General features: G+C 37.4%; 1 protein-coding gene across 3 annotated transcripts in view; it reads right to left on the bottom strand.

The window, feature by feature from the left end:
• Positions 1 to 22,056, bottom strand: part of DOCK10 (dedicator of cytokinesis 10) — a 216,862-nt gene that overhangs the window by 59,298 nt on the left and 135,508 nt on the right. For all 3 annotated transcript variants that reach the window (XM_054723258.1, XM_054723257.1, XM_054723259.1), the window contains exons 11-21: positions 21,821 to 21,976; positions 17,052 to 17,273; positions 16,727 to 16,849; positions 15,453 to 15,535; positions 9,994 to 10,116; positions 7,134 to 7,213; positions 4,897 to 5,084; positions 4,355 to 4,420; positions 2,587 to 2,679; positions 427 to 550; positions 110 to 231 (exon numbers count right to left, since the gene is read on the bottom strand). In XM_054723258.1, coding sequence (XP_054579233.1) covers positions 110 to 231; positions 427 to 550; positions 2,587 to 2,679; positions 4,355 to 4,420; positions 4,897 to 5,084; positions 7,134 to 7,213; positions 9,994 to 10,116; positions 15,453 to 15,535; positions 16,727 to 16,849; positions 17,052 to 17,273; positions 21,821 to 21,976 — 1,380 coding nt within the window. The remainder of the gene's footprint in view (positions 1 to 109; positions 232 to 426; positions 551 to 2,586; positions 2,680 to 4,354; positions 4,421 to 4,896; positions 5,085 to 7,133; positions 7,214 to 9,993; positions 10,117 to 15,452; positions 15,536 to 16,726; positions 16,850 to 17,051; positions 17,274 to 21,820; positions 21,977 to 22,056) is intronic.

Below are 22,056 nucleotides of genomic sequence, written 5' to 3'. Positions count from 1 at the left end.
GGATGTACTATAACTACATGGTTGGGTTAATTTAAATAGCAGAAAGAAGATAACCTCATGCCATTTAGCTCATGTATTTCTTTCTCTTAAATTATACATCATTCAATACCTTTCCACTTGCAGAATCTTGAAAGCGTAAATAATTAGGAGGCAGGCTTGTAGCTATTGGGATATTGTACTCTTGAGAAGCTATCTGATCATGTTTCATCAGAGGAAGCCACGCATATCCAACTGTGCAGAGGAACAACAAAGAGTAAACTTTTGAGTACAAACCTCCATGGGGAGGAGGAACAATCCAGTTATTTATTATTTATGATTATAAAACTTCCCTAAAAAAATAGAATGAATCAGAGCTTTTAAAATGCTCTCCAATTCAAGTCCAACAAATGACATGTAAAGCTATCTTGTATTGCTTCCTGTCAGTACCTGATGTTTCCAGAGCCTCCTTCTTTTTGGCATTTGCTTTTGCATTTATGTCACAAGTGACATGATAAAAAGAAAACAGAATATGATGTTTTTCATGGAGTTGTGTTGGAAGCTCAATTTTCACCTGCAATGAAAGAGATAATAGTTGGACTGAGATTAAAATAATTTGCCCAGGGTCAGAGCAAGACAAAATTCTTTAAAGAATTCTTTCGCTGAAATCTAGGTCTATGTTTAATTGTTAGTGTCAGAAGTACTGATTTAACTCTCAATCAATTCCCATCCTGCTAGCAGTAATGTGTTAAGATGTTGATATTTTCACTTTGTATTGTGGTCGATTGTGATAATTTAGAATACCTAGTATGTCTCATTAGATAATTCATGCTGTTATAGTATGGATTAAACAGACACACGTGGACATAACTGTAGAAAGTAAACAAGGCACAAACTGAGGTTCTATTGTGAAGGGACACAAAATGAGAGAAGGGGAATTCTTTGTCTCCCAACAAGTATGCATGAAACCAGTTGTATGAGCATCTCTTGGGAGCTCATTAGAAATACAGAGTCTTAGACCCTACCCCAGACATACGGAATCAGAATCTGAATTTTATAAGATTCCCCAGGCAATAACAGGCACATGGCTGAGAAACATGGTAGTAATAAATGATGTAACTTAAGTATGGAGTTTATCCCTTTTAGAAAATAACAAAAATATATGGAGTACAGTGTATAAAAATGTAGATTGTGGTAATTAAGTAATAAGCCATTTTATGAAGAGGCCACACTGTAGTTATAATGCTTCTGGATAAATATAAAACAAAGTTGATGTAGGTTAAGAATATTCTTAATGAGAATCAAACTCTATATTCTTGGAAAGATGGGTTTTGAAACCCTCTACATTTTATAGAGCTTTGCAGTTTCCAAACATCTGTCACATACATTGCCATTTAAACCCCCCAATAGCCTGGTGAGTGGGATGATAGAGGGTAAACGAAGATGAGATATGTTCGCAGGCTTGGAGTCACTGAGAGATGGCCTTGTTAGTAATGGGATCTTCCAGGGCAAGGACCCATGTCTTCTGATCACCACTTCACACTGGAATCCCAGAATCCTGCACAGGCAAGCTGCATTCCATTCCTTATCAGCAACTAAGTAGTTTCCAGAATAGTCAAATCAAGCAATAACGTGATATAGAGCCATGCAAATTATCTATCAGCTTTTTTATTAGTCTATCTATCTATCTATCTATCTATCTATCTATCTATCATCTATCTATCTATCTATCTATCTATCTATCTATCTATCTATCTATCTATCTATCTATCTATCTATCATTTTTCCATCTCTCTAATTTATTTTCACATTATTCAGGAAAGAATTTAATAACCTGATTATCAAAGTGTTGTCCCTGGAACTAACAGTGGCATCAGTGTCACCTGGAAACTTGTTAGACATGCAAATTCTCAGGCCCCACTCTAGACATATGGAATCCAAAAATTTGGGGAGGCTTCCAATAATCTGCGTTTTAATAAGCCTTCCAGGTGATTCTGACTCATGATAAAGTTTGCGAAGTCCTGAATGGTAATGGTTTGCAAGCTTAAATATTCTTTATATACCAGTATGCTAACCTGGTTTTAAAAAAGCCAATATACAGTTCAAATTTTCCATGATTAACAATGTAATATAATGAATTTTTCTCTTTTCACGCAGGTAATAAGAAAGTCTTGAGAGCTGGCCTGGGCAGGGTTTATTCCATGCCATGTTTAGAGATGGGCGGGGGGGTCCAAGGTCACCCAAGTTCACACAGATTATAAGCAATAGTGTGGGCTCATAGTGTATGTATTTGTTTGTTCTTTTCATTATGATTTGGAAGTGATCGTTAAAAGCTATCTAACACAATCTTTATTATATTGACCAGAGAAATAAGAGAAAAACATCACATTTTTAAAAGACAACTCTGGACTGAACTAATGGAATTTGCAACATACTTTTGGAGCAATTGTCAATTAACGTAATTTCTAAATCTTGGTTAAGTAATGCAGCTGCCGAGGCAGGTCTTCCGTCTGTGGTGCGGGCTAGACTGAGTGTTTATATTGTGTGCTATCCGGCCCACTCACCCATCGTTTCAGGAGCTGCTGGGGGCAGTGGAGGCCTGGCCCTTACCTCGTCTGAGAAATCCGGATTCTGGGAATGGTGCAGAACTGCTGTGTAGGCGGCTGAGGTGAAGAGGGGCCCTCCAGGTTTTCCATAAATACACTGTTTAAAAAGTTATGAGTTGAATAATTATGAGCATCTGAAATTGACCCTGAACACAATAAAGGCCACAACTCTTCATTTACCAATCCTGGGACCAAGATAAATTTTGCGATCCTGGCAGGCCTAGGTGACATCTAAGTGCCCTTGAACTCCATTGACATGCTGCCCTGAATTTATTATACAATGGGGTGCTGCTAAAGAAAAATGTGAAGGCTTGAATTCATGGTGTAGGTAATATATTGATACTGAACACGCAAATCAGCTCATTACCTAACTTTGATGACTAGGAGATGAGGTCGCATTTGCCCCATTCTGATTCCTATGGGACTATCCAGTGCGGGTCTAGAGTTTGAGGCAATCAGCTGGGTGACCGCAGGCTTGGTTGGACCCTAGCCCCTGACATGCCAGCCCCCAACCAAGAATGCTGAGCAGGAAGGACAGAGTTGGCTCCCGGCTCCGCCATACTAAATTACCATTCGATTCCAGCCCCTAACCAGGCCAGGGGAGGTGACAGGGCACTTCCTACTCTCACAGCTTAAAGGCTCCCTTTGCCCAAGGCTCAGGATGCGTCTTCTGACATCTGCGGTATCTGTGCGATGCTTTAGAATGCAGTGAAATAGGGGCCCCACACCTGCTACTATCCTTCTTTCCTAGAATTTTCCACATGAACGCTGCTCTAACAGCCTGGCGTGTCTGCCATCTGGTCACTGCCTTTGTTTGCTTGGCTACTCCATTTCACTTCCTTTTTTCTCTCCTGATGCTAATGTGTTGTGGAACTTGGAACCTGTGGATGCGGAGAGCAGCTGGAGACTATTTTAAAGAAGTCTCTCTGAAGCACGACTCATTCAATCCCTCAAATTGATTATTGTTCTTCTGACCTTCTTAACGCAGAGAACTCAATTGGTACCTGACAGAGGGCTTTCAGAGGCAATCTCAGATGACTGTGGGGTTCGTTAGCAACTGGTTTTGTCCTTTCTCTGATTCACTGCGACTGGGAAGATGTGGCCACCGGCCAACTAGAAACTATTTTCCTCCCTATTTTTATAGGTTATTTTATGTTTGAAGCCCATAAAATAAAAAGTTTATATCAAATATGAACTCTGAAAAATGCCACCCAGTGGCAGCTTTATAGGTTAAAACAGCACAATTCATACAAACCTCATAGTTTTATTGATCTTATAAAATCACATGACCATCAAGCGGGACCATTGAAGTCCTAGAGCCATTTCCCAGGTCCTCTGGCCTCACGCACCTTCCATAAATGTGAGCATCCCATGGGCCTAGTGCATCAGCCAGAGGTCAGTATACAGCAACCCCTCTGCACAGGCCACATGCAGGCCAGCTGGGAGGTGGCATTTAAATCAAGCATGCCGAGTCAGAGGCAGGCCACTCTCTGAAAATGGCAAAGTCTTCCAGGGGGAACCTTTGCGTTTATTTCACACTAGAATGGTTTCCCTTTTTCTCCATCATGAAAAGCTAAACAGAGCCACAGCCTGGCATTTCTCATAGCTCTAGTTAATGATGGCTATTCAATCAGGTACAATTAGGACATAAAAACACATGTGTTTTATTGCTTCTCTTTCAATCACTCCTGAATAAAAAGCCTCCCGGTGGCAGCGAGAACCCGTGCGCCTGCCCACCCTTTAATGTTGCGTCCCCCGTGGACTTGGCCTACCTTCACGGGCTTGGCACCTTCTTCATCTGAATTTTTGAATTCAATGCACACGGTTATATTTCGTGCCTGAAATTACAGCGAGGGAAATGGAAACTATAACGGCCTATAATGTAACACCAAAAAACAATCTAAGTGCCTAAAATAAGTAGCTTCAAATTAAATCCAAAACATGTACAGTACTCAATACTTTCTTATGACATCCATAGTGCTCAGAAATAGCAGAAGGATTTGGAGAGATTATTTAAAGAGAAGAAAAAACTCATATCCAAGAGGGACAGGCATGCTATGTGCAGAGTATCTTAAGAAACTGAAAAAAAGTCTAAACAACATTATTTAGGGCTGATTTAGAAAGTTATTAATGTGCCACACAAGCACTTTTAACGGGAAACTCATCATTGCCCTTTATTAAGAATTTTCTTCAAACCATTTTCTTTTCCAAAGTGATGAACTATGGTAATTTGTATTTGAACTTTCAGGAGACCATTTTAATGTGGTCTAAACAGAGTGAAGACAGAGGATGATACTTCAGAACCACACCCTACCTTGTTGAAACATTTCTGGCTGTCATACTTGAGGTGCTTGGGATAAATATACATTTGATTTTTGTATACTCTATAAGGACGGCAATACTTTGTTGAGTCGTAAACAAACTCTTCCACCTCCACTGTGGGTTCTGGTTGAGCCATCATATTGAAAGGCTTGACAGGAATAAAGGACGATGTTACACAGTCTTTAAAAATCAGAAAATAAGAGTTTGTCATTTAATGTGATTTTTTAAGTGAATAATACTTAACATATTTTAAAATTAATCCACTGAAAATAGAAACTCCATTCTTTTATGCCAATTTATGTTAAATTATGCTAGCATGAAAAATTTGTAGGAATTAGGTATGATAGACAATCAAACTATATATTTAATACAATTGATGTCGTAAAAACTGGAAAATCTTTCAGATAGGTTTATAATTATTTTCTTTTTGTATTGAACTTGATATAAAAAGTAAATTTTGGCTACTGATCCTTTGAGCGCACTCACCAGATATTAGGAATTCACCCATTGCCCTATAGTGGGTGTCCATTACTAATAGTACCAAGTGGATTAATAGTATTTTTCCCCCTACAGAGTGATTTCACAACATAGACCTGACCTGAAACCTCTCTGCAATATTAGTATAATTTATTGTATTTTTCTCTTCAGTTTTTATAATCTTTTAAAAATCTAACCTTGTAAGTACAGCTTAAAAAGAAGACCATGAGGAATTTGTAAATCAAAATTTCTCTGATAAAATAGTTTGGAGGCTGAAGTTGTGGTACTGAAAAATAGCAAGGCCTTCTACCTTCCTTTATCCCATCTGGAATCTTCCTGTGTTCAAAAAAGCAAAATTATTAGCTAACTATGCTGGGGAATCAAATTATAGGTCTTTTAAAAAAATAAATTATAATATTTCTATAATTTATTTGAATTTCTCTAATGTCCCACAGTCCAGACAAAGAGAATATCTTAGCTCTCTCTTTTGTTACTTTTCTTTCCCATAGGTAATAAAAGCCACATCTCTCACATCAGAGAGAGGAAATGACTTAGTTTGTCCTCTTCTTTTTCATACCAATCAATATAAAAGTGATTTGGAACATGGCTTAAGTTAGAATTCTCATTTTATTTCTTGCACACGATTTCATGCGCATTGGGCCTCTAGTTTCATAATAAGATGTTTTGTGGAAAAATTATAAAAATAAAAAACTTCACAATGCTAATAGTGCTTCAGCTATCCTGTGTCCCCCATCTCACCCTGCTTGTAGTTAATTTTAGGGTGTCTGGATTCATTCTTTGCATCACTGAGAAAGTCACTAACAGGCATAATCAGAAATAACTAAACAAAATAAGCTGATCTCACCACTTAAGAAATAAATTTTGAAACTCTTATTTATAAGTTCTTTCTTTCTTCCTTTTTTAATCCCCACCTGAGGATATTTTTTCCCCCATTTATTTTTAGGGAGAGTGGAAGGAAGAGGGAAAGACAGAGAAAAACACAATGTGAGAGAAACACATCCATCAGTTGCCTCCCGCATGCCCTCGACCAGGGCCGGTAGCCTGCAAGGTTCCTACGTGCCCTTGACCAGAATTGAACCCAGCACCATTCATTCCATAGGCCAATGCTCTATTCATTGAGCCAAACCGGCTAGGGCTATTTTTAAGTTAATTCTTTACTATACACTTCTGAAATTCAAATTTTCATTTCACTGACATAAACAGAATTTTGACCATATTCTGAAAAAGATGCTTTCCGTGTAATTACAGTCTAAAGATATTCTAGTTCTAATCACTGCATGGCCGCTGGGGGGCTCTGCATGGTGCTCAGAGTAACTGACAGCGCAGGGAGGCAGAACCAGCCCTGTATTTTGAGTCCGAGGAACTGGATAGAATGAATATAGATTCTCCCATTAGGGGTTATTAGTCTATCATTCTATCTGAATCTGACTTTCTGCATTTGCAACCCTTTAGAGATTTGAAGATTAAATAATATAATTTAATACCTTGCTCTGTGCATGGTGCACACCAGATAAGTTACCCTGAATATAGTTACTGTTCTACTATACTTATCTTCTTAATAAAGAAATAAGAAGCCTCAAATTTCTGTAAGGTAATAAATTCCATTTATCTCAAACTTTGAGAAAAACCCCCACACCAAACAAATCTTTGGAACCAACCATCTAACCAACTAACCAAAATAACACTAAATATTAAAAACTCTACAAGCAAACTAGGACATCAACATCATACTTGGATGCTCCAAAGGAATGTTGTCAACAACAATATCCAGGCTTCCAGGAATGGTCTGCATTTTGCTTATTCTGTCAGCCCTGTGAAAATATATAAAAACACACACACACACACACACACACACACACACACACACACACTGAATTATTCTAGTCAAGAAAAAAACAGTCAACTGTAATTCTGAGCTTTGATTAAGGGTAAACAGTAGGACCCCATCCAATCTTGTGAATGACTTTATGTAGCTTGTTTGATTTTGAAAACTAAATTTTATGTGATATTGCCAATACAAATAAAAACCAGGGAGGGGTCAAGTCACAGATATCCTAAAGATTGTTTTAAATTTATTTGCACCTGTTAATAGAGTAGAGGGGATTGCAAAAAAATATAAGTAAATAAATAAATAAATAAATAAATAAATAAATTTATTTGCACCTACTTCTGATAACATTTACATGAATGGCTAAACAAGTATAATAGTAAATATAGTTTTCTGTTCCAAAAAGTACTAGTATTTGAACTGGTTTCAGTGATCCACTTTCATAAGGAATCTTAAGAAGCCTTGAGAGCAGCGCTGGCCTTCATTACAAGTGCTAAGTGGATGAGTCTGCTTTTCTCCTCTTCACCAACAGTCAAGAAGGACAAAGAGCCTTCCCCTGATCTTGGTTCTTCTGCCTTCTCCTACCCTGTAAATGCATGCAGACACGCCCTTCCTGCCTATCCCTGCTCTCCATTCACTCCAGTCTTGGTTCCTGACTCTTGAGTCCTTGCATTTCTTTCCCTCTCTCTACTAAAACCTTCTCGCCCAACCTCCTTTAAAGTAAAGTGAAAACCATAGTAGCCTGATAACAGCTTCAAGTGCTCTCCCTTTCAGGAAATTGACTTTGATAGGTGGGATAATTACAGTGGTAGGTCAGAGCCAGCTCTTCCCAGCTTGTGAGAGCTGATTGTTAAATTTTTAGTTATTTTGCCTGCCAATTGTTAAACACAATCATTTTTTAAAATGAATTTATATAAATTTACCATTAAACAAATTGTATTAAAGTCCAAGGTAATAAGTATACTCAAAATTCATCATTTACTAATTATTTTACTATGAGATAGATGATCCATAATCTTGAGGTTTATTTACATATATTGTATGGTAGAAATGTTATATAATAGTGTGCACATTTCCTCCCAACTCTTTATTTGGTGAAGCCCCAAGGGTAGCTTGAAATTAGCAATGGTAGGAGAATTTACACCATAGAAATTGGCTATCAGTACAAATCAGTTTTCTCCCACTAGAGTGTCAGTTGGTAAACATTCATCAGCACAACACTGAGAATAAATGTGATAGGTATGAGGTGTCTATGAAATTAATGTTTCACCAGTATGGCATTGGGTATTCTAGATGCCCTTGAGCTGCCACAGTGAAAACTTCCTTTGCTATATGCTTATAACATGATTTTTTTTAGAATAATGCCTTCTGTTTATACCAGATTACCCCCAAATCTTTTGACCATTCCTTCTCAGCATTTCAAATTTTCATGCTTTAGTACTCTGGCAAGAAAGCAAAGAGAAAAAGCACTCCTGATTTCCACTTAGTAGCTGTGGGAAGGCCACGATAAGGGTTTTAACCAGGAAGTTTGATTAAGTCAAGGGCGGAGGGCTCACCCAATGTAAGGAGTATCATCATAAACAGGTACTATTGGTCCAGGGCCTCCTCTAGGATTTTACTTCTCACCTTGATTTTTGCTTTCTCAAGTTTAATTACTTTCCAGGACAACAAAAAATTGGGAAAACATCCCTTATAGTTAAATAGAAACACATCTTCTCTTGAAGATACAGAAAATATTAATAATGCCTGTTTCATAGTAATATGTTATTTTGTTTTGGACATACAAAATTAATTCGTAGTGGACCGTTGACTTTTAGATGGGAGAGGCAGAGAGTTAACATTTGGGAAAGGGGCAAAGGGCACAAGAATCCTATGTGTATTGGGGGATTAACAATTTAAGATAAGTTTCATGTCATCAAAGATCTTATCATCATAAGATAGTGAATGCATGGTGATTCATTTTTAAAATGTGGCTTTTATATTTTTCCCTTTTTAGCACTAATTTCCATTATTTTCTCCAAAAGCATTTGAAAGACAGAAATATTATAAATCATTATATTCACAGCAGTGCATTGCTCCGTTAAGTTTCAAAACATAGTTTTAAAATTCCTTAACACTCCTCCCATTTAGTGGCGTCTGTGTCCCCTTCGTTTGAATCTAGGCTCCCTTGATGGTACAAAAATGGCACTTTTGCACGTTCTTGGCCCCAGTCTTAAGAAACTGGCAGTCATCATTTTCTGTTCCTTGGGGTACTTAACTCTTAGAATCCAGCCATGAGAAAATCACAGTAGCCTATGGAGAGGGCCCCATGGATAGGAGCCACAGTTTCCGGCCCACAGCTCCAGTGAGTTCTCAGCCAATAGCAACTTGGCAGTTATTAAATGAGCCATCTTAATAGTAGATCTTGTAGCTTCAGTTGACCTCGCCCAGCTGATGTCCCTCATCTACCAATGCTCAAATTATGGACCAGGAGTATATAAGTGATGTTGTTATTGTAAGTCACTAAGTTTTGGGGTGACTTGTTACACAGAAATAGATAACCTACATAGTTTAATGTTCCACACTCCTTCCATATAATTCGGCCAATATACCCTTGCGGGTGTCATTTGGGCATATGTGAAGTCATGGGCAAACCATCTGCTTTCTGGAGGAATATGGACATTGAGAATAAGGTAATCAAGTATTGTTTATGCATAAATTACAAATCAATAATGGCAATAGAGTTGAGTTATGTTAATTTTAAGAGTACAGCCCAAATCCTACCTTCTATAATCTGACACTAGTTTAAGTAGGTCCTCGGTTGAAATCTTGCTACTTTCTTGTCTATATAATGGTGAAAATCTTGAGTCTCTGTCCACATTTCCCTGGTTGTCCTTAAATACTGATCTGAAAGAAAAGAATATTTATTTAGGTTGGTATTTGAATACTATTTACAGAGTTGTGTTTTTAAAGTGATTAAAATAATTTAATTTCCCATTTATAATGGGAAAACTTCCATTATAAAAAATTTAGAGAATAAAAATACAAGAAAACTTTTCAGACAAAAGTTTCATTTAGACATTACATTTATATCTAACTTTTTACTTTTCAACTCAGTATCTAAAGTGACAGCAGCCCATATTATAACTACATTTATTTATGATTTAGTAACATATCAAACCTAGGGAAGGTGAAAGGAAAGGAACATGTAATTCCTTCTTCATTATTTCCTGAGCAAGCCATGGCCACTTCAGTTTGGGTGGTGCCATTAGGTTTTACAAGTATAAGAACCTGAACATGGGTACGAGGGCCAGACTCGAAACATTTTCATGGAGATAAATGTGCCCAAGTCCTACATTTTAGGACAGAGACAGATATAAAATGGAGAACATCTGAGTCAGAATTTATTAATGATACTATCATGAATCGAAGTCATTTATTTCCTTCCTTGATCCATTTCACTGGAACTACATAGATTTAGTTAAAATATATAAATTGTTTTTGTCCAAACAATATAGTAATGTCAGGCAACACTTGCTGACAAACTAGTATACACAACACAGCTTATTTCAGTTTTTCTCCCTCATCATTCATCATACTCTGCCTCCCAAAGAAAATTAGATGCATGTGTAATTGATTTTTTTCTAATGTTGACGAAATGCTGAATTTTTATTTCTCCTAGCTTAAGGACCTTGACTAGATGATTTTATTACTCTTTATAATTTAAAAAGCTTTCAGTGTTCAGGCTGAAATGGTCATTTAAATGGATATTTCATCATAGAGCTTTAATATCTAGTAATACAGAAAATGTGCCAGAAATTTATCAGAATAATATTTTAGATTCCTTCCATCTTTTTCCCATTTTTTCTCTGTTAAAGTGCTAAGTGAGGGGGGGAAAGCTCCCCTATCAGATAACACTAATGAAGTAGAATGAAAATATTTAACAAGATGATTATTTTTATTTAAATATAATATAGGGTTTTTATTCATGTGCATGGCATATTGAAACAAATATGATGTAGTTCCCAACATGGGAGAAGACTAACTGAGCTTGAACAGTTTTTTTTAAATTAACCAGCCTTTGAAAATACATTGATAGACATGGGTTATGTAACTCGTTTTTACACTTATCGACAGTTCTGTCCTAGAAATAGCTCACTTTCATTGGACGCATCGTAAAGAGAATGAGGAGCACAGAACCAGGAAGTACTGCATAGTACCAAACACCATCCTTGCTCAATAAATAATCTAACTGGCAACAGAACACAGACTGACTCACTTACACAGATGGCTTCAGGGTGGCTGGGACACTGTGCCTAGTTTCAGTTGCCGCAGTTGAGCAATGATCAGTATATGTGAGAGTCTCAGAATCATGGCATTTGGGGTATGATGGAAGAAATACAATGTTTAGCCAAAAGAAAAAGAAGCTTGGGTGTCTCTTAGAGCTTCATTCATAGGTAGCATGAATGCCACAATGTATAGAAAGAATTGGGCATACTTTTTGTGGCTATGGGAGACAAAATATAGAAGTGATTGTCAAACAATTTATACATTTTTTAAAAAACGATTTATCTAATCATCAGAGCTATAGAAAGACAGAAAGAACCATAGTGGGAGGCACTTGACTTTTTCTCAAAGGAAGGATTTAAACAGAGGTTGAATAACCATTTGTTTGGAATATTATTACACTGTGCACCTTCTCTACGTTATAAATATAAGAATAAAATTTTACTGTAGTCTCACTTAATTTTAAAGAAAATTCAGTGTTGTGCACTGGACCATTTAGAATGTTGCATGAAACAGAGTAAAGAAAAAAGTCTTGGCAAGGACTTAGGGCCCATATTATTCTAGGGTGATATGCTCAGAGAGGGTTCATTTAACAACATGATTTTCTCCTGAATCAATGAGTGTAAAACACCCTACCTACTGGAGGATAAATGTTTTTTTGCTGTAAAATGGCACCACAGCTGGTGTCAAAGATAAGAACATGAATTTCAGATAAAATGTTCACAGCAATGAGCATCTGTGTGTTGTAGTGGGTCAGATGATTAGATCTGGGTAAAAATATGGTCATATGCTACACTGTCACTTCTTTGTGACAGTTGATTAGTGACAGTTGATTTTAAGGGCCAAAGTGTTTTAGGATACACTCAAAGCTGTAATGTGAAACAAATGTCAATCTAGAAATACAATAGAAAGGAGAAGTAGCCAGGGAATTAGCAGTATCAGTAGGGTATTGAAATATGTCAGGAACTAGCTTATGTCAAAGTCACATGAATAACAATGAGCGTTCAATGTTTATTTGAAGCAGTTTCCACATGATAAAGGAAAGTTAAAATCTTCTTTAATTGTGTCTGATACTTATTTTTGTGGTTAGATAATACAAGTAGTATAACATAAAACCTATAGAAATGTATGCTAACCATTTTTCTCATTTGCTAGTGATGTCTATGAAATCTAAACCATATATTTATATACAGAAATTGGTGGTGTATACTGTTCCCTAACCTACAACCAAACCACTCATCAGGCATTCATGTAGCATGAGCTTGTGGTTTTGTTGGCTTTCCTGTCCTAGACATAATTACTTTAATAGTGGTAACATTGCCAGCATCCCTAGAAACTTCGTCTGTCTTCCTTCCAACGTATTTTACTAGAAACTTGGAAGTTGGATTGGTAATTCTCCTTACTGCTCTGTGATGGGTCATTCTTTTACTTACTTCTCACTGCCCCAAATTTAGTAGACAGGGGAACTTGTTGTGGTGAATGTGATCTCCACAGGAAAATTCATAATAATCATATGAGGATAATGACTTCTAATAATGGCTATCGTTTATTGGGTACACATCCATGCTCATTAATCCCTGCAAGAGTAAATTTGGTATTATCTTTCCTCTATTGTACATTTAAAAAATCTGAGGTAGCCCTGGCCAGTGTGGCTCAGTTGGTTGAGCATTGTCTTATACACCAAGAGGTGGCGGGTTCAATTCCCTGTCAGAGCACATACACTGGTGCAGATTGGATCCCCGGTTGGGGCACATACAGGAGGCAACTGATTGATGTTTCTCTCTCACATTGATGTTTCTCTTTCTCTCCCTCCCTTCCTTCCTCTTTCTAAAAAAATCGTTTAAAAATTCCTTTAGCCTGACTGTTGTGGCTCAGTGGTTGAGCATCAACCTATGAACCAGAAGGTCACGGTTTGATTCCCAGTCAGGGCACATGCCTGGGTTGCAGGCTCGATTCCCAGTGTAGGGCGTGTAGGAGGCAGCCAATCAGTGATTCTCTCTCATCATTGATGTTTCTATCTCTCTCTCTCCCTCTCTGAAATCAATAAAAATATATTTTTTAAAAATTCCTTTTAAAAAAATGAGGTAAAGACAAACCATAAGTACTTGCCTAAGTTCACTTGTCTAGTAAACAGAGTTGAGATTTCAAACCCAGCTCTGGTTCTAAAATGCCTGTCTCTGAAACCTCAGAACAATGCTGGATCCTTAAAGAAAAAATATGTTCACCATTGTAATTTTTCTATATTGGGATATTTTACTTTTGCCAAGGGATATTTTGTTTCTAGTTGCTCCAGTAGATTTTCTTGTGGGAACTGCTGAGAATACTTATCAATATCAAAAAGTTTGACTAGCAAATTACAGCAAGTTATCCTTTCTTTTGAAACTTATGAGATGTAAAAACCATTATTTTTATCATAGAGGATTCAATATATCTCTCTGGAAGCTTTTCCATGCAGACTATCCTGGTATTAATTGTCCCTGTAGGAGAGAGAGGGAAAAGGGACATCAAGTGATAGTTATGATCTACTTTATGCCATGGGCTTCTGCACCTGAGATTGCACTTACTGCCCATGAGGCAAGTGTTGTCACCTGCCTTCAGTAAATGGGGACCGTGAGAACCAGGAAGGAAACTTGCCCGAAGTTACAAACTGTAAGTGGTGGCCTGATCTAGACCCTCTCTGTCAGACTCCTGGGCCTGGTCTCCTTCTCCCGTACTGCAAGGCAGCCTTACAGCACATAAATTCCCAGAGACTGGGTGAGCTTATGTAGGCTTACTGTTGCCCAGACTCCCACATTTCTCTTCCCTGCACTTACTTATACCAACTTTAAGTAACACCTTCAAAACTATAACAAATATTGGTGAGTTTATTCTGGTTCTGCTCATCACTGAGAACTGGGAGACCAAAGCATGGCATAAGTAACTGGTTCTCACTTCATTCTGCATTTTAAAGTTGCTGCCATGGGAGAGCGTTATCAACATTCAAATGATTACTTAATAGGCAGTCTCATTTTGTAGTTCATTCGATTTGCGCACTGCTGGCCATTTTTCCTTATGTCTATTCCAGGCTCTTCCTCCTTTAAGAAAGTATTATACTAATAAAGATGCACAGAGATTGAAGAGGACAATAATAATGAATGTTTGAGTAGATCCAACAAACTATTTTTAAAAAATATATTTTATTGATTTTTAACAGAGAGGAAGGGAGAGGGATAGAGAGAAACATCGATGATAGAGAAACATCGATCAGCTGCCTCCTGCACACCCCCACTGGGTATGTCCCCCAACGAAGGTACCTGCCCTTGACCGGAATTGAACCTGGGACCCTTCAGTCCACAGGCCAATGCTCTTTCCACTGAGCCAAACCTGTTAGGGCCTATTTTTGTTCTTTATGCAGAGGTTATATTTCCAGGAAGATGATTCCATCATCAGTGTCGATATAACTCAGCATTGCTATCAGCATCAACTGGTACTGATAAATTCAGCTATGCTAATAAGCACCAAAATCAAAGAGAGTTTAAATGATCAACCTTATGGCTTCTTCTAGACAACCATACATAGACCTACACTCTACGGGCAGCTGCCTAAGACACCAGAGTGCGTCCATCTGCGTCTTATGCACACCAAGCTCTCAGGGATGATATAATGTCAGGTGTTTGATAAAATTTATATCCTAAACAAGTTATGACTTTGATTTGACCCTACCAAGAACCCATAGCATACCCGGTCATGCCAACACTGTACCCATGTCGTGGCCCAAGTTTAGTATGAGTTGTCTTGATTGTCTTATAAAACACATTTCTGGGGAGCTCAAGGTATTTATAAAGATGAACACATTAGCATTATTCTAGGTGTTAGTATCTTAAAAATAACAAGTAACACAGAGGTGTTCAAAACGGAAGCCTCCAAAGCTGACTACAAATGCATTTCTATTCTGTTGGTTGCAATTGTCAACCTACCTCATCGCCCACGCGAATGGCATGCGGTATTTCCCCAACTTGCTGCAGAACTGCTTGTTGGATTTGAGTATCTTTTGTGCATACTAAGGGAAAAATAAATGATATGTGATTTAGAACATCACTTTCCAACCTGCCCATGAAAAATACTAACAAATATTTTTCTATGTTATTGTACATTGAAACTCAATGGAATTCTGACTTACTGGGCCCACAGATGCACCTCTTAAAGAGCCAAATGATAGTCTCTGCGTTCAAACTACTATATAATATTTTTCTTTCTTTTTTAGTTTGGAAATTCAAATACAGAAAATACCCTTGTCTTCGAATACCAAAGTTTTTCCTTTCTTCTGATTTCAAAAACCTTAAAATATTGAATGGAAAGTGTTATCAAATTTACATTCACAGTCTGTCCAATGTTTTATTTATCATGACAGAGGTCAGTAAAATTGTTGTGTAAAGGTTCACACAGTAAATATACTGGGCCATATGATCTCTGTCACAGCTTCTCACCTCTGCTGCTCTAGCAGGAAAGCAGTCATAGAAGATCCAGAAATGAATGAGTGTGACTGTGTTTCAATAAAACTTTATTTACAAAAACAGGTGGCAGGGTGGATTTGGCCCACACGCTATAGTTTGCCAAACCCTGAATCTCATAAATCTGTTAAATTCTGCCCTAAATGGACATATATGCTCAAATTCAATGGTTATACATTATTTTCGCAATGTATTTCTTTTGTGTGTAAAATACAGGTTTTTATATTTATTTTCTATTAAATAGTAACATTCAATTATTAAAGAAAATGTCATAGAAAAAAAAATCCCGTGTTCCCACCATTCAAAGAACTTTCTGTATGTCCTTGATTCTTTCTTTACTTAAGTCTATTATAATTTGATATGCAATTATCTATCCCCCTTTTCATACAGTTTCCCATCAGCATTAATAATGTCTTAGTGGGCTGTATTAACTTGTTTTTAGTCAGATTAATTCTAACTTTTCATTATTGTTAACACTGATTCTTGGAGTTAAAGCTTTATCCACATTTAAATTTGTTTATACTAATAGATGATCAAAAGTCAGAAACTGCTGGGTCACAAAGCTAGGAACATATACTTTAAAATTTTCCTGATGCCTAAGTAAATGCCTTAGTGAAAATATTTACTCACTAAGTAAATATTTTGAGACTTAAACTTATGAAACTTAATAATTCATTAGACAATGCAATTTTATTTCTTGAAATCAATTGAAATTCTGTGTGGCAAAGATTATGCATTACCTTGTTGGAGTCTGGATTCTTAATGTAAGGTTCGGCACCACTTGCAATGTTTCCCATTAGTACTTTCTCGACTTTGGCCACCAAAACAATGTCAGAATGTGGATTGCTTACAGAGAATATGGCCTATGTACAAAAAAAGAGTTAGGATTAATAAACTAGTAAGCATGTAGGAAGCCACCCTGAAGACATTTACAAAATCTCATTTGTTTTGAAAGAACAGCTTTAAGGAAATATTTAGTTGGATAATTGCTCATCTTGTGAAGGGTATCGGAAAGAACAGTGGGACAGCATTTTACACCCCACCGTGTGTAAACAAAGGTGCAACCTGCTTTGGAAATTTCAGCCATTCCTCTGGAAACCCCTTGACATGAGGTTCTTCCAATTGCCGCGGGGTGACCGTGTCTATGTTCCCATTTTCCTGCACCGCAGAGGCCCCTGAGAGCATCTGCCTGACAGCCGCGTGGTTCAGGTCCACATGAAAATCAGCAGAAATCTTCCTGCTGTCTCTGAGGTCGTAAAGTGCCACACTCACGAAAAAGGGCTCAACCTGTGAGAAAGAGAAGCGATGGTTTTGACAAAAACCAAACAAACAAATAAAAAGATCCTCCTCAAAACCCCAAGCTGCTAAAAAAAATTTTTTTAATGCTACCAGAGTGTTACAGAAGCCAAAGGAAAAAGATTCAAGAGTGACTTTTCAATTAGAAAAACATCAAATGAGCAGATTAAATAAAACAAGGACTAAAACAAATCTATGTATATGTAATTATATACATACTAGAGGCCCAGTGCACGAAATTCGTGCATGGGGCGGGGTGTCCCTCAGCCCAGCCTGCACCCTCTCCAATCTGGGACCCCTTGAGGGATCGGGCCTAAATGGGCAGTCGGACATCCCACTCACAATCCAGGACTGCTGGCTCCCAACTGCTCACCTGCCTTCCTTCCTGATTGCCCCTAACCGCTTCTGCCTGCCAGCCTGATCACTCCCTAACCACTCCCCTGCCAGCCTGATTGATGCCTAACTGCTCCTCTGCCAGCCTGTTTGCCCCTAACTGCTCTCCCCTGCAGGCTTGGTCACCCCTAACTGCCCTCCCCTGCAAGCCTGGTCCCCCCCAAACTGCTCTCCCCTGCAGGCCTGGGTCCCCCCCCAACTGCCTTTCCCTGAAGGCCCAGTCACCTCCAACTTCCCTCCTCTGCCAGCCTGGTCACCGCTAACTGCCCTCGCCTTCAGGCTTGATCACCCCCAACTGTCTTCCCTTGCAGGCCTGGTCCCACCCAACTGCCCTCCCCTGCAGGCCTGATCGCCCACAACTGCCCTCCCTTGCAGGCCTGGTCCCTCCCAAATGCCCTCCCCTGCTGGCCATCTTGTGGCGGCCATCTTGTGTCCACATGGGGGCAGCCATCTTTGACCACATGGGGGCAGCCATCTTGTGTGTTGGAGTGATGGTCAATTTGCATATTACTCTTTTATTAGATAGGATTATATATATATATACATCCATATATACATACATGTATATGAATAATTATATATGTAATTAACTACAGGCTTCTAAGGCTAGAATATGCTTACATAAACATTTTTACTTATGTTTATGCTTCTTCACTTTGATTTGATGCCTATCATGTGTCTGCCAATATTCTATGGTCAAGCAGGTTATACACACAAATCAAATTATGACATGGTTCATCATTGTATGGCCTCACTCATGCTGTGGATTTTGCTGAATGTTTAATAGATACTTCTTACTCTTTGAAATTATAATTATAATGAGGGTTTAGCTTATAATGGGGTTTTCATTTAATTCCTTAATAATAGCAATACTTATCAGCTGCATTACTATTATAAATGGAATGACACATACAAAATAAAATTCAATAATTTGGAAAAAAAGACAATTAAAAAGTAAAAGGTTTATGTTTTACCAATTTAATTTATTTCATAAAAACTCCTGGTTTGTGGTAGTGGTAGTCTGCCAAGAGTTGAAAAATGAAAAATTACATGAAAATAACTCAGGCAGGAACACAAACACATTGAAGGTCAAAGGAAAACATCTTTATTATTTTTCCTGAATTACTGCATTTTGACTTTCATTTCTTCTTAGAGAATGGAAATAAATGACCTACATTGATAATCCATCAGAAATTAAAGCTCATACAGTGATTCATTTATTTCTTCCAATCCAGTTTTTCAACTTAAATGTCAATTCTTACTCTTTGAATCACTAGCTTTTCAGTAAGGATTTGTTAAATAAAGCACCTTCAAAGCCTAACAAATAAAATCATAGGTTTCTTTTGTTTAGAATTATGTACTTTTCATAAAAAATAAAAAAGACATTTTAAATGTTGCTCTGCTGCGAAGCAGCTTTATTATTTTAGATTTTTGGAATTAATTCCCATTTTCAAAGAAATATTTTATTCTATAAAACCATCAACCTGAACTTGGTTTTCCATGACTGACTAAAAAATTACATGCTGTCAAATAGTTTCCTCATCATGCAAAAGTTTTTTTAGGGTGTTTTTTAGAAGCTCATTCTCTAAATGCAGCAGTTGGTTCTTTAGCAACTTAAAGCAATATTTCGATAAATTTAAAAACATGTTAATTGACTTGAAACAATAAATTTAAAAGTAGCTATATTAATAAAACAGTGTCATTGAAAAAATATGCAAGGATTTTTAAAAAAAGAATGCCATTGCATAGCAAACTGCTGTTAAGTTAAGGTGAGGCTGTTTTATTGATTGTTTATAACATTGCTTATAAGCACAATGACATTATATTTTAAAAATAAGTTTCCTTGTTTTTTAACATTTATGGCAACTGTAAAATAAATTAAACCTACACAGACATACAGAGCACTCCAAATCAACTTCTCCCTCTGGCTGACAGATGTGAGAGAGACTGTAAGCTGCTCTGAACTTCTGCCTGCTCTCTTGCTTGGAAGATTGGCCCAAATACAAACACTGAGCTTCTGAATATGGTTTTTTTTTTTTGTACAAATAAAGGAATCCACGGGAAAGGAGTCACATGTCCTTGGCACTGGGAAGAAAAGCCCATTATCTTTGCGTTTCAGTTTCTAAATTTGACATTTTAATTAGAGTTAAGGATGTGTTTGGTAAAAAAAAAAAAAAAAAAGCACTTATTTTTCTTTAATAAGATGATTAAGTGACATTATGATTTGGGTTAAATTTTCCTGATATTTCTAAATAGTAGTTTTGAAAAGCAAGTTTCTAGTGTATTTTTTTAACATCCTGAATAAAAAAGTATGTTCTGATTGTTCCTCCTAACACTTGTACTCCACATATGTTTCTCCTGATAGCCATCAGCATCCTCCATGTTCCCACACCCACTGGGCTCCTCTTTGGCTTCGTGTGCCTCAGCCTCTCAGCACCACCCCGCATTGCTGACCCTTTCTTTCTTGGCATCATGATGCACTCTTTCCTGGTTTATCTCTATTTCAATGGTCATTCCTCTTAGTCTTCTTCGGTCACATCTCCATTCATCATTGAAACGTTTGGTTCTTGGCCCCTTCTCTACGTACACAGAAATTCCTAGATGATTCCCTCCAGGTCACTGCCTTGACCAGACTTCCAAGTTGATATCGCTGCTCATGACCAGTCCCTTGGTTCCAAACTTGTGTTGAGTCTGCTAAATGGATATCTCTATTTGGCTATCTAATAGGCCTATCAGGCTTAACATGTCCATAGTGGAATTTTTGGTCTAAATCCCCCAAATCTGGTCTTACTACAGTTTTGTCCTCTTAGTAAATGGCAGCATCCTGCATAGAACTGCTCAAAGAAAATACCAGGGACTCATCCTTGAGATTTTCCTTTCCCTTCTCCTGTATATCCCATCTACAGAAAAACCTGTCAACTTACAACACATTAGTCAAATCCATCCATTTCTCTCCTTCCTTGCTACCCCTAATCCAAACGAGGAAATGAACTATAGACGTAGCCTCCTAGCTTCTCTCCCCTATCAACTCCTGTTTCCTCCAATCCATTCTCCTGATGGATATTTTAGAAATACAGGTTAGATTGCATCATTATAAAGTACTTTAAACCTTTGAATCACCTCCTCTCACACTTAGGGTAAATGCAGAGTTCGTCTTTTCTGCCAGCCACTCACCATCATAACTAACAAGGCTCCATCTAAAAAGAGATGTATATGCATGAAGTGCACAGTTTGTAAGGAAACGTAATGCTGTGTCTGCCTTCTAAAAGCAAATGGGGCCTGTTTCATGGATCTGGAAATAAGTTTTCTACTTAGAGGTGAAAAATGACAACTGAGAGATGATTTATAGAAATTAGAACAGAATGTATTAAAAATAATAAAAAGTAACCTGCCAATATAGAAACTTTTTAAATTGATGGTAGGACTATGAGTGATTTTTATTTTCTTCTTTGTAGAAACATTTGGTAATGTTGATGCTCACAGAATGCACTCTTTCCACACACACATTCACATTTAGCATAGAACTGCCCCCTAGAACGCTGAGAACTCCCAAGCGGGTCTACTTAGTAGAAAAAGGACTCTTGTATTGATTTAATGAGCAGTGTGGTATTTTCCAAATATCAGTGAAGCACTTTTTCCTACAACTTGCATGTAGCATCTGTACTATTATTAATTTAATATTTATCTGATATTATTTCACTTGGTTCACTATTTAGCCTTGTCTTAGACAGTAATAACTGTGAAATTACAGGGCTGGTATGTTCATTTTAATTATTTTCTAATACACATTAAAATAAACATATAACTATTAAAATAAAAATGTCAATTTAAAAGCCATCTTGATATACAAGAAGATACAAACAGTATCTTAGGAAACTCAGAAGCACTATGCTGATTTAATGGAAAGAATCCTAGAACATAGTCCCTCTGACACTTCTTTAACAGAAAAATTTTATGAAAGCATATTGACAATTCCACTTAAGAACTTATGCATTTTTGTCATGTATAAAAATGCTGTCAGTCACACTCCCTGTTACACTAGATGGTGTGCTGTCTTCTTGGAATGACTAGGAACAGAAGAGATTTGACTGGGGTGGTGTGCTGTTGGTTGATTGGTATAGGAAGTAATAGAAGAGCAAACTTACATTCGTTATCGGATCATTTTCATTCTCTGTAACACATCCCTGAAGACTGAAGTTGAGAGCTTTACAAATGATCATGATTCTCTTGGCAGCTTTTTCTTCAAATGGTTTGATCACAGACTCGGGTTCTAAAAGATTCTTTTTCTGAAGTTTCAAGGTCTAGAAAAAATTTGACAGTTCTACTCAACAAAAATCCATCCACACACACAAAAAATGTATAAACCACAATTGTATGGATC

The sequence above is a fragment of the Eptesicus fuscus genome, chromosome 11 (assembly GCF_027574615.1).
Source record: "Eptesicus fuscus isolate TK198812 chromosome 11, DD_ASM_mEF_20220401, whole genome shotgun sequence".
NCBI classification, from domain to species: domain Eukaryota; kingdom Metazoa; phylum Chordata; class Mammalia; order Chiroptera; family Vespertilionidae; genus Eptesicus; species Eptesicus fuscus.
Note: the sequence above shows the minus strand (reverse complement) of the source record. Positions and strands in the feature narration are given on the sequence as shown.